We start from the raw sequence: 16,307 nt of genomic DNA on the forward strand, positions 1-16,307 counted from the left end.
GCTACATGCCACTGAAAACTATTTAAGGTAACATTTATGTCACCCACATCATGTCTGGGATGTATCCATAACCTGTTTCAATGCCCCCTTATTCCCTCCCTCCTGCTCCTTCATTCTCCCCCCCCCCCCTCCTATTTACCTAAAGAAAATACCTTTAATCTTTTTACTACAAGGTTCATGAAAAAAACTATAAAATATCGTTTCCAACAGTGCTTTCATCAGTACACTGGATCAGCCACTGCTACCAGATTGTTATTTTCAAAGTTGGACGCGATTGTCTCAATAGCTCACTGACACCGGCTGTCATGAGACATAACAGATGGGCAGTGTGTAAAATACATCGTCTTTCTGTATGAATTGAACTGACTTTTATCATTTGTGCATAATTCCACAGAAAGATTATGAATTTGTGCTAGTAGGCTGAAGCTCACTGCGTCGATGTGATTGTACAGGGAGCGGCATGAGGAGGAGAGAGAAGGAAACTCTCGAGTAGCCTACGTGGAGTCAGAATTCCGAGTGCGTCAATTGGACGAGCAGCTTTCCACGGGTTTGAAACGGGCGCACTATTTCTTGGCATTCTATTTTGGATGAAACACATGCACGTAGTAGACAGGCAACGTGTTAGGAGCCTTTCGGACTTCAAGACTAGCACTTTGATTTAACGTATCAATTGAACCATGGATGCTACGATTTACCAAATCATCTTTGGGGAGTTTGGGGACCCAAACTGTAGTTTGATGGATGCCTTTCAAGACACTTTCTACGAAAACGCATCGTTCTCTTTGATGGATTTTGACGGTACGATTTGGGGGGATTTTGACACTGTCATCAATGGTTAATGGTTAATGCTTTCCCTTGACGTCTTGGGCAATTAATTATCATTATTTAAACGCCTTTTTGTTTATTTAAAGGTTTGTATTGCAATGCCACAACTGATGAGATTGGAACATGTTGGCCAAGGAGCAACACCGGACGGATGATGGAGAGACCCTGTCCAGAGTACATCAACGGGGTAAAGTACAACACCACAAGTAAGATATTAAACCATTTAAAAAAAATTTTTTTAAGTTTTTCACCGTGTATCTTTACACTGTTAACATTGGCTACATAGAGGGGGGGGGGGGGGTTGTCGCTTTCCATGCGTAATTGGGTGGCAATATTTATTTAGCCGTAATGTTCCGATCATAAATGAAGGGGAAACTGTAAACTGTGTGCAATCGGAGCCAATCTTCTTATATTGGAAACAGTAATAATATCATATTCAGTTTGCGGGTGGGTTGCTGGAATGGAGCCAAAGACTCAAGTGCCATTTTTAAAATCGAATAAATTATTAATTAATGCAGTGTTTGCAGCCACTTGCTCTGAAATATTAGCTGAAATGTGTTTCTTCAACCAAGATGTGTGACGATACAATACATTTTTATTTGAGCGAGAACCACTGTATTGCAATTAATCGTTTTTAACTATAATGTAAGATCGTTATACACAGAAATCTGAATCAATCCAGTGTGATTTGATCCAGAACATTTTTTTCGAATATTGAACACTGTAAGCAATTTGTCCAGTTATGTCGGTAAGGGTCATTCTGTTATGACACATGATCATCAATGTCAAAATAAGCCACACTATCTCTCCTGTCTCTTTTGGCGGTGTGTCCTTCCCTGTGCTGTTGGTGGACTCACTCACTCTTCATCACCATACCTAGCCTGACAATATTCGTTCATCCATCTCCAGATGAATTAGACCACATCGGTGAGCAGCAACACCCTGCTGATTGATAATATAGAGGAACACCTGTGTCACCCAATGCATCATTGTCGGTATCCAGGAAAGTAGTTGATGAGATTATACAATAACAACCTCTGATTAATAAATACTAAGAGGTTTCAATATGTAAACAATAGATCACAGATGATGGTTGACCAGCCAACTCTTTTGAGAAATGTTGAAATACAATTAATTGTCCCGAGATCTTGTGCTAGCTCAGCAATCTAATGCCTAAGCTTTAGCCCAGCAGGTTCACACAGGAGACAGAGTTTTGAATCCAGTCAAAATACAGGCTATTAAACTGATCCAAAGTGAAATGTTTAGCTATTTGTTAGTAATTGGCACTGATATGGAAATTCAATATGTTGGCGATGATAGCGGGATAGGTTGACTGATTTGATCATTCCAGGATACACACAGACAATGATTTTGCGTCTCACATTCACATGTGATTTAACAGAAGCCCTATGTCCACACTACCACTTCGTAACCGTGTTGTGGGTTCAAACAAGATTGTGTGAACATTTAAACCCTGTTTGTGTTCAATTATAAAGTGCTTATTAACTGTATATAAACACTCGTTTTAGAACACTGTATTCAACCATAGGTTTTTCCAAACAATCTAATCATCCCAATCCTTCTCTGGGTAAACTATGAACACAATCTTCCCATGCACTCTCATGTGCTGTATCTTGTACCCTAAAAAGCTGGATGTCAAAGCCAGCACTATAATGTTAGCCCAAGTTAAAGGGACAAGACACTGGTTAGCAATGAGACAATCGCTAAAGCAGCTAAATGGAACAACAAAGAAACAAGAGATCAGCTAAAATGACAAATCGATGGTCAGAAACGTCTCAAGTCCGTGGAATAAACTGCCTGTTATTGTTGTAAGTTTGTGCAGTGTTGCTTGCATCAATTGCATTATATCTGTTCAGTGCCAACTGAGTTTCAATACGCCAACATCCAAGGCAGCACATTATTCACTCCCATAGTGTTCACATATAAGGTACTTTAGATAAGCATAATAGGGACATTGCGTTTGTTGAAAGCTTGGTTTCACATGAATGGTTTAAAAAGTAGGAATTAAGTAGGACAACACATTAATCTGCTGTAAATGGTTTGGAATAATTGTGCTACAAACTGTGCCATAAATATTAAAAAAGTTCCTATTTCAATGTACTTTTATGCTTTGAAAAACAGGAAGTATAATGTAATTCACTCATTTACACCATGTAATGACCTGAACTTTTCAGTAAGGATAATCAACAGATCTTTTGCTCGTCACTGAGATATTATGAATTATGTTTAGTTATGAGGAATATATGTGTGGAATCCCAGTGGTCTGGATAACAAGTGTTTCTTCCAAAGTTCCTCAGGGCATATTTAAAAATGTTATGTTCTAAATAGCTGCAAACTCTGCAAAATGTAAAATCCTAGTCAAATTGTACATGAAATCTCTGGTAATATTGAGAGAGTTCATGTCTTAACATTTGTTAGGCTGTTGAAAGCTTCTGGGCAGGGAGAGACGCGGTGTGTAATGATTTAAAAAATGAAAAAACAGCCAGTGAAGGATATAGGGATGTATGACATGTACTCCTCAGCTTTTCAAATGGTGTCGACTGATAAAAGGCTTCAGGAGGGCGGTCACGTGTGCTAGCAAGACAGAGGTCCTGGGTTTGTGCCTCGGTGTCAATTGAATCAGGAGGAAGTGGTACTGGCTACGCAAGCAACGTGACATCCTTTACACCAGCTTCACAGCCTTTAAAGCTGCTATATGTAACTTTTTGGGCGACCCAACCAAATTCACATAGAATTTGAAGTTAGATATCTGTCATTCTCATTGAAAGCAAGTCTAAGAAGTGGTAGATCTGTTCAATGTGTGCACTATTTCCATGCTTCCCAGTCTTAACCTATTTAATCCCATCAGTCACAATAATGACCGTACAAAACGTTTTCAGTTATAAGGCTCAACATTTTTTACTGAATGATGTATCAATGCGTTTCCAGCAAATATTGAAATAATAAAGGGTTTCAATGAAAATGTGCAGTGTCACATGTTTAGTGTAAATTGTCACAAGACCAGAGCTGTTTACTTCCTGGTTGCACCATGAGAAGAGGATGGCTGCATCAAAGCTCCCAAACAAAAGGTTAGTAAAGAATGTTAACATAAAGATAGGACAAATATTTTTGGTACATATCATACTTAAGTTGTCTAGTATTGATATATGCATTTGCAATTACTCAACTTTGTTCAGTGTGGTCATAGAATGAGTAAACATGTTGACGGCAACAATAGTGACCGGTGGGATAACACAGTGCGTCTAGGTATACACATAGTTATACACATACATAGACATTGTTCTACCAAACTTTCTACTCTGTTCTTTCTTTTACTTTCACTTTGAGTCAAGTTCTGGATATGTTGGATCTAGGTAACTGCCCAGACAAGGCATGCAACTTTGAAGTTATCCCTCAAAATGAGAAAGATGCTGTCCTCAGTGATTGTGATAGCAATGGGTCAGATATGGACTATGAGGGGGAGACAGGCCATTAGCCAGCCAGACTGTTGAATGCATATGCTGAACCGAACCTATGCAAACAGATCATGACAGGAACAACGTTATCAGTGATGATGACCTACCCCTTACCACCCCCTCCATTGTTGATAATGAAGAGCCAAGGGCCTCTACCCACCATAGTGGCCAGCCAGAAGAGCCAAGGGCAAAGCTGCAGGTGGTCAAAAATAAAGATCAAGTGTTCAAACAATCGAAGAGGCCTGACATGGTTGTGATTCCAAAACACATAGTAAACAGCCCAAATATGCAAAGGTTTGTCATGAAACCACTGAGCCACGGAAGGAGATCTCTAATGGCTGCTACTGTTGAAGATCAGGCAAGATATGACAAAGCTTCTCACTGGCCAATCAACACGATGCACCGGTTCCAGAGATGTCATCATTGTGACAAACACACTACCTATGCATGTGAGAAATGCAAAGCGTCACTGCACATTGAGTGCTTCAAGATATACCATGGACAGTAGAAAAGGAGATAAGAGTGAATGAAAAAGGACTGAAAAAGAAAAGAAAAGAAAAATAGAAAAGTCAGTAAAGGGTGAGAAGCAGTACAACTGACTCTAGGAAGAAAAGTCAACAAAAAAGGGAAAAAGACAATCAGAATGACTGAAATGTTTTTGGAAAAGAAGGTCAATAGATTCAAGACACTGTATGACAGTAGGTCTGACTGATCACAGTTCAAAATAGTGATGAACAAACTAATCGTGCACTTGGTTCTGAAGCCTACCTCTATGATATATATACTGTATATACTGTATGTGTGTATGTATGTATGCATGTGTATATACACTGCTCAAAAAAATAAAGGGAACACTTAAACAACACAATGTAACTCCAAGTCAATCACACTTCTTTGAAATCAAACTGTCCACTTAGGAAGCAACACTGATTGACAATAAATTTCACATGCTGTTGTGCAAATGGAATGGACAAAAGGTGGAAATTATAGGCAATTAGCAAGACACCCCTCAAAACAGGAGTGATTCTGCAGGTGGTGACCACAGACCACTTCTCAGTTCCTATGCTTCCTGGCTGATGTTTTGGTCACTTTTGAATGCTGGCGGTGCTCTCACTCTAGTGGTAGCATGAGACGGAGTCTACAACCCACACAAGTGGCTCGGGTAGTGCAGTTCATCCAGGATGGCACATCAATGCGAACTGTGGCAAAAAGGTTTGCTGTGTCTGTCAGCGTAGTGTCCAGAGCATGGAAGCCCTACCAGGAGACAGGCCAGTACATCAGGAGACGTGGAGGAGGCCGTAGGAGGGCAACAACCCAGCAGCAGGACCGGTACCTCCGCCTTAGTGCAAGGAGGTGCACTGCCAGAGCCCTGCAAAATGACCTCCAGCAGGCCACAAATGTGCATGTGTCAGCATACGGTCTCACAAGGGGTCTGAGGATCTCATCTCGGTACCTAATGGCAGTCAGGCTACCTCTGGCGAGCACATGGAGGGCTGTGCGGCCCCACAAAGAAATGCCACCCCACACCATGACTGACCCATCGCCAAACCGGTCATGCTGGAGGATGTTGCAGGCAGCAGAACGTTCTCCACGGCGTCTCCAGACTCTGTCACGTCTGTCACATGTGCTCATGTGCTCAGTGTGAACCTGCTTTCATCTGTGAAGAGCACAGGGCGCCAGTGGCGAATTTGCCAATCTTGGTGTTCTCTGGCAAATGCGAAACGTCCTGCACGGTGTTGGGCTGTAAGCACAACCCCCACCTGTGGACGTCGGGCCCTCATACCACCCTCATTGAGTCTGTTTCTGACCGTTTGAGCAGACACATGCACATTTGTGGCCTGCTGGAGGTCATTTGCAGGGCTCTGGCAGTGCACCTCCTTGCACTAAGGCGGAGGTACCGGTCCTGCTGCTGGGTTGTTGCCCTCCTACGGCCTCCTCCACGTCTCCTGATGTACTGGCCTGTCTCCTGGTAGGGCCTCCATGCTCTGGACACTACGCTGACAGACACAGCAAACCTTTTTGCCACAGTTCGCATTGATGTGCCATCCTGGATGAACTGCACTACCCGAGCCACTTGTGTGGGTTGTAGACTCCGTCTCATGCTACCACTAGAGTGAGAGCACAGCCAGCATTCAAAATTGACCAAAACATCAGCCAGGAAGCATAGGAACTGAGAAGTGGTCTGTGGTCACCACCTACAGAATCACTCCTGTTTTTGGGGGTGTCTTGCTAATTGCCTATAATTTCCACCTTTTGTCTATTCCATTTGCACAACAGCATGTGAAATTTATTGTCAATCAGTGTTGCTTCCTAAGTGGACAGTTTGATTTCACAGAAGTGTGATTGACTTGGAGTTACATTGTGTTGTTTAAGTGTTCCCTTTATTTTTTTGAGCAGTGTATATATATATATATATATTATTTTATTTTGTTCAGTGTAGGCCTCTACTTGAATGCATATTCTACAGGCTACCTCTATCCTAAATGTTACCTTTATGTTCAATGTGAATGAATCACACGACTGCTATACAGTTGTTAGTGAATGTTGCACTGAAATCTCACAATGACAATGTTCCAATAAAGTTCCAATATTAATGTTTCAATACATGTTGCACTAAAGTATCAATGCATATTACAATAAAGTAACCATGTTGAAATACTTTGATGGTTGCTCTCAGTATTCATATCGGTGTTGTATAAGGGTTTTTGATATGTAAAATAGTCACACTAGAATGTGATGGGACATTCTAGTGGCAATGCTGGAGACTGCCAGTGACAGAGTTTTAAATGTGTTAATAACTGGGCTGGGATAAGAATTTTGATGACTGCGTAGGAGAAACATGTTAATTCAGTATACATCACATTATTCCACCAATTGTGACCGACCATAAAACACACTTTTTCACCTACGTTTCCATGAAAATTCCCCAAAATAATGATTGATTATTTCAAAGGGTTAGTAATTTTCTTGTCTGGGAAAAATTAGGGATTAAATGGGTTAAATTTCGTATTTTTGCGTACTTTACTTGCAGTTTTGTACACCAGCTTCAAACAATACAATATCTTTGGCTATGGAAAAAATATTTCACAGCGTTTTAAGATGGTAAGATGATTCTCTACACTAAACTGATATTAGATGAACGATTCGAATTTTAGCAACCAGGAAATGGCAGAGCGAATTCGGCATAGTGCACCTTTAAAGACAACAAACTCAAAGACAAGAAATTCAGTATGCTCAACGAATCTTTGCAGTAGGCGTGTAATATTACAGTCCCGCTCTTTAAAATACACTATATGTACAAAAGTATGTGGACACCTCTTCAAATTAGTCGATTCTGCTATTTCAGCCACACCAGTTGCTGACAAGTGTATAATAGAGCACACAGCGATGCAATCTCCATAGACAAACATTGGCAGTAGAATGGCCTTACTGAAGAGCTTAGTGTTGAGTGCTGTAGCACGTACAAATCGTCTGTCCTTGGTTGCAACACTCACTACTGAGTTCCACACTGCCTCTGGAAGCAACTTCAGCACAATAACTGTTAATCGGGAGCTTCATGACATGGGTTTCCATGGCCGAGCAGCCGTACACAAGCCTAACACGTTGATCACACGACAGCGTCATTGCGCAAAATGTTACGGAGCATAATCTGGATATGTGTGCAACAAAATTTCAACATTCAACTTCTGCTATCATTTCTATCAAGCCATTTACACATACAGTTTGGCGCATACGTTCGATAAATCCAACGTATGCATCACACAGAACGCACTGCAACTGCCTCTACCTCTGCAACGCAATTCTCCAAGGCAAATGCAGTGTTCCATTGGAAATGAATGAATTCCTGGTGTACCAAAATGCAATGACGCTGTCGGTGTGATTGAGGCGTGAGATCACTATGCGCAATGCCAAGCATCGGCTGTAGTGGTGTAAATCTCGCCGCCAATGGACTCTGGAGCAGTGGAACGCGTTCTCTGGAGTGATGAATCACGTTTCATCCTCTGGTAGTCTGAAGGATGAATCTGTGTTTGGCAGATGCTAGGAGAACGCTACTTGTCCATATGCATAGTGCCAACTATAAAGTTTGGTGGAGGAGGAATAATAGTGTGGGGCTGTTTTTCATGTTTCGGGCTAGGCCCCTTAGTTTCAGTGACGGGAAATCTTAATGCTTCAGCATACAATGACATTCTAGACGGTTCTGTGCTTCCAACTTTGTGGCAACAGTTTGGGGAAGGCCCTTTCCTGTTTCAGCATGACAATGCCCCCATGTACAAAGCGAGGTCCATACAGAAATGGTTTGTAAGGAAGAACTTGACTGGCCTGCACAGAGCCCTGACCTCAACCCCATCGAACACCTTTGAGATGAATTGGAACGCCTACTGCGAGCCAAGCCTAATCGCCCAACATCAGTTCCCGACCTCCTCAATGCTCTTGTGGCTGAATGGAAGCAAGTCCCCACAGTAATGTTCCATCATCTACTGGAAAGTCTTCCCAGAAGAGTGGAGGCTGTTATAATAGCAAAGGGGGGACAACTCCATATTAATGGCCATGATTTCAAATCAAATTCAAATCAAATTGCATTTGTCACATATTCTGAATACAACAGGTTTACCGTGAAATGCTTACTTGCAAGTCCTTAACCAACAATGCAGTTCAAGAAATAGAGTTAAGAAAAATGTACTAAATAAACTAAAGTAAAAAATTAAATGTAACACAATAGAATAACAATAGCGAGGCTATATACAGGGGGTACCAGTACCGAGTCAATGTGTGGGGGTACAGGTTAGTCAAGGTAATTAGGGGAAGGTAGGGGTAAAGTGACTATGCATTTTGGAATGAGATGTTCAGAGAGCAGGTGTCCACATACTTTTGGTCATTTCGTGTATCTTGAGAGTCCTAGCAATACAGACAGTCAAGCTCAGAGACGATGGGGAACAACATCAGTATGTGTGGATCAATGTATTTCACAGATTCATGTTAAGCGTGCTAGACAGGCCGTTATACTCAGTGAACCCAGCAGGATGTTACAGCACGTGGTCAACTGAGCTGTCATAATGTGGTTACCCTGACCACATGGTGTCATACAATTATGTCATACAGGTGTCATACCTCTTTCCAGTATCCACAACCACTTACTTCTCTGGAGTACACCCTAGAGACTTACACCAGAAGTGTAGCGGAGGGCACATGCAAATCCACCTTTTGCAGAAAAATGTATAAAACATTAATGTAGGGAGCGTTTGTAATGGGTGCGTGTTGGTGGCAGGGAAGTCAGGCGCAGGAGAACAAACTTGGTATAAACGGAGTCGTTTAATAAGTGCTCATAAAACTGCAAAAACCAAAATATACAAAAAATAATAAAAATGGGTACAAAACCCGTCGCACACCGACACATGACTTGCACAAAACATACAATCAAACAATCTCCGACAAGGACATGAGGGGAAACAGAGTGTTAAATACACAACATGTAATTGATGGGATTGGAACCCGGTGTGAAGGAAGATAAGACAAAACCAATGGAAAATGAAAAATGGATCAGTGATGGCTAGAAGGTCGGTGACGTCGACCGCCGAACACCGCCCGAACAAGGAGAGGGACCGACTTCGGCGGAAGTCGTGACAGCGTTACTTTAATCAACATGAACGGTGGTCAGCATTTACCCACTTTTTTTTTTTTTACTATTACATCACCGCTTACAACAGTACTTCTAATATGACACAACATTGAACATAAATACCTCTATTTATAATCCATGATAAAGACTTATAATACAATATAGTTATTTTGATATGCCTTACCTATAGACTTTGGATCTGTAAATTTCCACTTTAACATAACTTTTGTGACAGCTAATTTATGCTTCAGTATTTCTGTTATTTCAGGAGAATTTGTCATGCAGATCAAGAACAACTTCCACACTCTTATGTGAATTCACCTTATTAACACACTTCTACAGCTGTATAACCTTAGGTTAAGATTATGTGAAAATTGTATTGTACGTTAAAAAAAAAATGACGTAAAAGCAACATTTTCTGTGACAGGTAACTCTTTAGACACAAATCTTGCCTACAGATGTAGGATCTTAATTTGATCACCCTGTTGCAGGGTAACTTTCTTGCAATGTAGGATATTTAAAAGGTGTAGTGTTTTCTAGGTTTAAATATGCTTCTGAAAATTGTAATTTCCACTGACTTGATTTTCCCTTACAAAAAATCGAATCAACCTCTACAAAAATGTCCATTAATTATAATCCACTTAATAATTTACTTTTCCTGTTGCTACAGGATAATTTTCCTGCTGTAGCAAACTGTCTCAAATTAAGATCCTACATCTGTATGAACGTCATAATGATTTCTATTCACTGAATGATTGTCTCCTTGGGATTACAGTACAATGAACAATATTGGACATGCAGTTGTAGACCTGCATATTAGAATAAGGGTTCAAATTCAGGTCACTGAATTGTTACTGGGAGGGTTGAAGATACTGTATGCCTGGACTCATAATAGACTCAGTATTTTGACTTTGCGGTTCTAAAGATACCACTGTGACTGTCAAGTCTCTCAAGTTTCACCTAGTTGGCCGACAGTGCACTAAAATGAACAGTTTAGTGGACCACATGCCAGGGTTACATTAGTTGGTTTTGGAAACAATTGAAAAGAAATCAGAGGTTTCTCCCGGCACTAGACCCTCTCAGATAGGGTGCCGTACAGTAAATGGATTATTTCCTTTCCTTTCAAAACGTCTAAATGTTAATTTCAACGGAGTGGCTCTTTAAGAGGTTTATACATTTTTATACCCCCTTGGTGTGCCTTTTTTTGTGAGTGTTCATCTGATTCCATGGTTTATTTAAAACATGCTTTACCAGGCTGTTTGGAAGGAGGTCCATCATTGTCTGTCCCTTCCCTGTCATAACTGTGTCATTCAATAACTGGCCAGACTCTAGGTCACTGGATCTTCCCAAGACCTCTAGAGAGACAAATACTGTATATTAACACTTTGGTGTCACAATTGTGTGACCTCCCTCAGGAGCCTCATCTAATTTCAAGCCACTTCTCTGTTGCCTCAAGTGCTCGTCCAATTGAGTTAAATCAAAATTGGAGTGTGTAACTCTGATTAGTCAGACGGAATAATTGTTCCTTTCCACTGTCAACCCATCATTCTGCATGACCCTGTGTCTAGTAAAGCAACGAGTCTGGCTTATAGGGTTTATAGTTTTATAGCTTCTTAAAGAGCAAATCCAATATCACACCAATCAAGTGCTACTGATTGCTTCAACTGCTGGCAATTAAGAGTCAGCTGGAACAAAGCGCTGACACCTGCCTGCCCCGCAGGTCTAGAGAGAACAACACATTTTTTTGCAGTATTGTGGGGATAGCACTTGTCACTTCCACTAAATCAGAGAGAAAGAAAACAGAGTCCCACCACAGGGATTAGCCGTGGCTTGACGATCCAACGGAAAGCAAGCTGGAGCAGCGGAAAGCAAGCTGGTCTTTAACATACTAAATAGTTGGTGATATTACAATAATAGAATGTCAAAATGCAAGCTTTTTCACGTAATGTGTTGACTGCAGTAGGACCTCACAATATGATATTATCACAAACCGTAGATGACGATTGCGATTCGATACTGCAATTTCATTCCGTTTTGATGGTCCAAACAATTTTGCTCAGTCATGAAAATTAAAGTTCTGAAAACATGTTTCCTTGCCATTTGAAAAGAAAAAGGAGAACAGAGTTTTGGCGCAGGTACAGATAACTTGCGCTAACTAATTTATAACTACCTACAAAAAAAAACGTTTTTGGGTCTGAAGGGCTCTACATAGTCTACGCAAATGGAGCTGACGGAAGTTCATTTGCGTCAGGTAAAAAAAAATCACCCTCACAAATGTACGTAGAACTACATAGAGAGCGACACAAACAGACCTCTGTCGGCTCTGTTTGCATAGACAGTGTGGAAACTTTTTGAATCGATACCTGCTGTCAACATATAGATATAAAAATTGGCTAAAATAATATTACGATACTCTGCTGCAATGATGTATTTTAAATTTTTAATAATATCCTGGTATGCCAAATATTCAAGTCAATTACGATAATAATTTGTATAATTTGGTAGATCACCAATGGACACTTGTGTCCTCATGAAACTGATTGGAATTCGGGAAGTGCAATCGGAAAGTATTCAGACTCCTTGACTTTTTTCACATTTTGTTATGTTACAGTCTTATTCTAAAATGTATCAAATAGATTTTTTCCCCTCATCAATACCCCACAATGACAAAGCAAAAACAGGTCTTTAGACATCTTTGCAAATTTTTGCAAATGTAAAAAAACGGAAATATCACATTTGCATAAGTATTCAGACCCTTCACTCAATACTTTGTTGAAACACCTTTGGCAGTGATACAGCCTAGAGTCTTCTTGGGTATGATGCTACAAGCTTGGCACACCTGTATTTGGGGAGTTTCTCCCATTCTTCTCTGCAGATCCTCTCAAGCTCTGTCAGGTTGGATGGGGAGCATCACTGCTCAGCTATTTACATGTCTCTCCAGAGATGTTCGATCGGGTTCAAGTCCGGGCTCTGGCTGGGCCACTCAAGGACATTCAGAGACTTATCCCAAAGCCACTCCTGCATTGTCTTGGCTGTGTGCTTAGTGTTGTTGTCCTGTTAGAAAGTGAACCTTCGCCCCTGTCTGAGGTCCTAAGCGTTCTGGAGCAGGTTTTCACCAAGGATCTCTCTGTACTTTGCTCCGTACTTTGCTCCATTCACTGTACTTTGCTCCGTACTTTGCTCCATTCACTGTACTTTGCTCAACAATGCTCCTTATAGGACACATTACCACACTCTATACTCCTCTGTAAACTGGTCATCTCTGTATACCCGTCTCAAGACCAATTGGATGATGCTTATTTATAAAACCCTCTTAGTCCTCACTCCCCTCTATCTGAGATACCTACTGCAGCCCTCATCCTCCACATACAACACCTGTTCTGCCAGTCACATTCTGTTAAAGGTCCCCAAAGCACACACATCCCTGGGTTGCTCCTCTTTTCAGTTCACTGCAGCTAGCGACTGGACCAAACTGCAAAAAACACTCAAACTGGACAGGTTTTTCTCCATCTCTTCATTCAAAGATGGACACTCTTACTGACAGTTGTGGCTGCTTCTCGTGATGTATAGTTGTATCTACCTTCTTGCCCTTTGTGCTGTTGTCTGTGCCCAATAATGTTTGTATCATGATTTGTGCTGCTACCATGTTGTTGTCATGTTGTGTTGCTACCATGCTGTGTTGTCATGTGTTGCTGCCATGCTATGTTGTTGTCTTAGGTCTCTCTTTATGTAGCATTGTGGTGTCTCTCTTGTCGTGATGTGTGTTTTGTCATATATATATTTTATCCCAGCCCCCATTTATCCCAGCCCCCATTTATCCCAGCCCCCCGCAGGAGGCCTTTTGCCTTTTGGTAGGTCGTCAATGTAAATAAGAATTTGATCTTAACTGACTTGCTTAGTTAAATTACATCAAAAACAGTATGCACCTGAGCTCAATTTCGAATCTCATAGTAAAGGGTCTGAATATTTAAATAATGAATCCGGTTTTTATCTTTAATACATTTTCAAAATTTCTGCAAACCTGTTTTCACTTTGTGTAGATTGATGAGCATAAGGCTGTAACGTAACAAGATGTGGAAAAAGTCAAGGGGTCTGAATACTTTCCGAATGCACTGTATATAGTCTGCCATGCATTACATTTGAATGAATGTGAATTCATGTGAACCCAATGCTGTGACACTGAACCATTATACCTCTTATGTACCAAAAAGGCATTTCTCACTTGGGTGGCTGAGTAATCTTTTACCACTTGAACAAATGAGTTACTTTAATTTGACACTTAATGTGACAGCACTTAAATGAACATTACTCCCCACTCTCTCTCTTTCTCTCTTTTTCTCTTTCTCTCTTTCTCCCTTTCTCTCTTCCTCCCTCCCTCCCTCCCTCCCTCCCTCCCTCCCTCCCTCCCTCCCTCCCTCCCTCCCTCCCTTCCTCCACTTGTCAGTGAATAAATCCTGGTCAGTATGTTTTGTGAACACTTCACTGGCTTCATTGGACACACATTTGGCCTTAAGGGATTGGCTGTCTAATCAGCACCAGGCTCCCCATACTGAATACTGAACACTGCCACAGTTTCACTTTAACAGTTTCACTTTAACAGTAAACACAGATTTTTAAACAATGCCACATTCTCCCTGTACACTGCCAATCACCCTCCACTTCAACACTGGACACTGACATGGTGAGTGCTGACTATTCTCCATATAGAATCAGGACTCCAGACACTCGTGAGATTTACATCCTCCTTCAGTACTCAGCAAACATGAAGATCTCCCAAATAATATTATTACTCCTGGAGGAAGGAACTGTCATATTACACAGTACCAGTCAAAAGTTTGCACACCCCTACTCATTCAAGCGTTTTTCTGAAATATGCACTTTTTTCTAACAAAACCTATCCCATACCATAAATATGTTATCAGACTGTCATCTAATGAGTTTTTTTGTTGGTTAGGGGCTATAAATATCTTAGTTTAGCCGAATTGGTGATGGCTACTGGTGTTGGTGGACAAATAAAAGATGGTGGAATATGCTAATGTGTTTTTAGGTAATAGATGTACATCTTTACATATTGTGTCTTCCCTGTAAAACATTTTAAAAATCGGAAATGTTGACTGGATTCATAAGATCTGTGTCTTTCATTAGCTGTATTGGACTTTAATGTGTGAAAGTTAAATATTTTAAAAAAATATTTTTTTTGAATTTCGCGGCACTGGTTTTTCAGTGGGGGGGGGGGGGGGGGTGCCGCTAGCGCCACGCTGATCCTAGACAGGTTAAAGGGACATGTGCCATCTCCATTCTCCAAATCGATCTGACAGGGTTTATCTTGATAAGTTCAACCGTACAGTACAGGACAATTAAATTAAGTTTAGTATGAGGATTTGGCCTCCTTTTCTGCATTGTTCTCAAAGGGCATTTCAATCTTATTAATTCAATTAAATAATATACTGTCAGGTAATGTTTTCAAACAATTGTGTTTCACATTATTGAATTTTGACCTTCTGTGCCTTCCAGCTTTCCATGTCTTTGACTACTGTCTTAGATGTATGTGAAAGTGTGGAGGCTTCTCTGAGACTGCTGCTCTCGGACTCTGAGGCTTCAATGGATCCTGGTGATACTTTGAGAACATGATTTATTCAGTTCATTAACAACTTGTTCAAAATAAAGTAATCCACCACTGATTCAAATTGCTCTCGGAGTATAAATGAAAGAATTCCGACAAAGAGACTACACAAATAATAAGTTCATTATTTACAAAGAGAATTGGGGGGGAGCAAGCAGGTATTTCTCAAGTGAATGCTCTGGTGAATAGATGGCTCAGAATCTTAGCAACTATACGTGCAAAAGTGAGAAAATTATTTGAAGATAATTGAATTTCGAAAGTTATGGTAGAAGCTGTTTATTTCTGTTGTAACTGTTGTTAACTTGGAACATCTCAGGTTTTGAATGGTAGCTTGAGGCCTGGTGAACCTTCTAAAAAGTCTGGCCCAGATGCGGACATAATCTCAGCTGTAGCCAACCCTTGTTTGCTTCCTCGAGGTGGAAGCTTTAGGCAACGCAGATCATGACGTTTGAATCCTTGTCCAAGTGTACTAATCTTTTTTAATATGCTTTGGGAGCATGAAGGGGAAGCTTCAAAGACACAGCTGTGAATTAAGAAAAGCGTTTTCCCCAACACCCTTCTCCAGGCTCTCACGGATTGTCCCTTTTAGTGGCCGTCGCACAAAACAGGCCTTTTTTAATGTCCATTTGTGAAAAGAAGTTGTTGTTTTTGGAATAATTAAATTTGATTTCCTAAATCGACAGTATGATTGAAAGTACACTACATGACCAAAAGTATGTGGACATCTGCTCATCGAAGATCTCATTCCAAAATCATGGGCATTAAT

The 16,307-nt window shown here is 40.8% G+C and overlaps 1 protein-coding gene across 1 annotated transcript in view; it reads left to right on the plus strand.

Annotated features, from left to right (window-relative positions):
- The first annotated feature begins 267 nt into the window (after window positions 1-267).
- Window positions 268-16,307, plus strand: part of LOC129813693 (corticotropin-releasing factor receptor 2) — a 72,814-nt gene continuing 56,774 nt past the window's right edge. The window contains exons 1-2 of the mRNA XM_055866117.1: window positions 268-798; window positions 912-1,031. Of these exons, the coding sequence (XP_055722092.1) occupies window positions 678-798; window positions 912-1,031 (241 nt within the window). The 5' untranslated portion in view covers window positions 268-677. The remainder of the gene's footprint in view (window positions 799-911; window positions 1,032-16,307) is intronic.

Source organism: Salvelinus fontinalis, chromosome 17, assembly GCF_029448725.1.
Source record: "Salvelinus fontinalis isolate EN_2023a chromosome 17, ASM2944872v1, whole genome shotgun sequence".
Classification (NCBI taxonomy): domain Eukaryota; kingdom Metazoa; phylum Chordata; class Actinopteri; order Salmoniformes; family Salmonidae; genus Salvelinus; species Salvelinus fontinalis.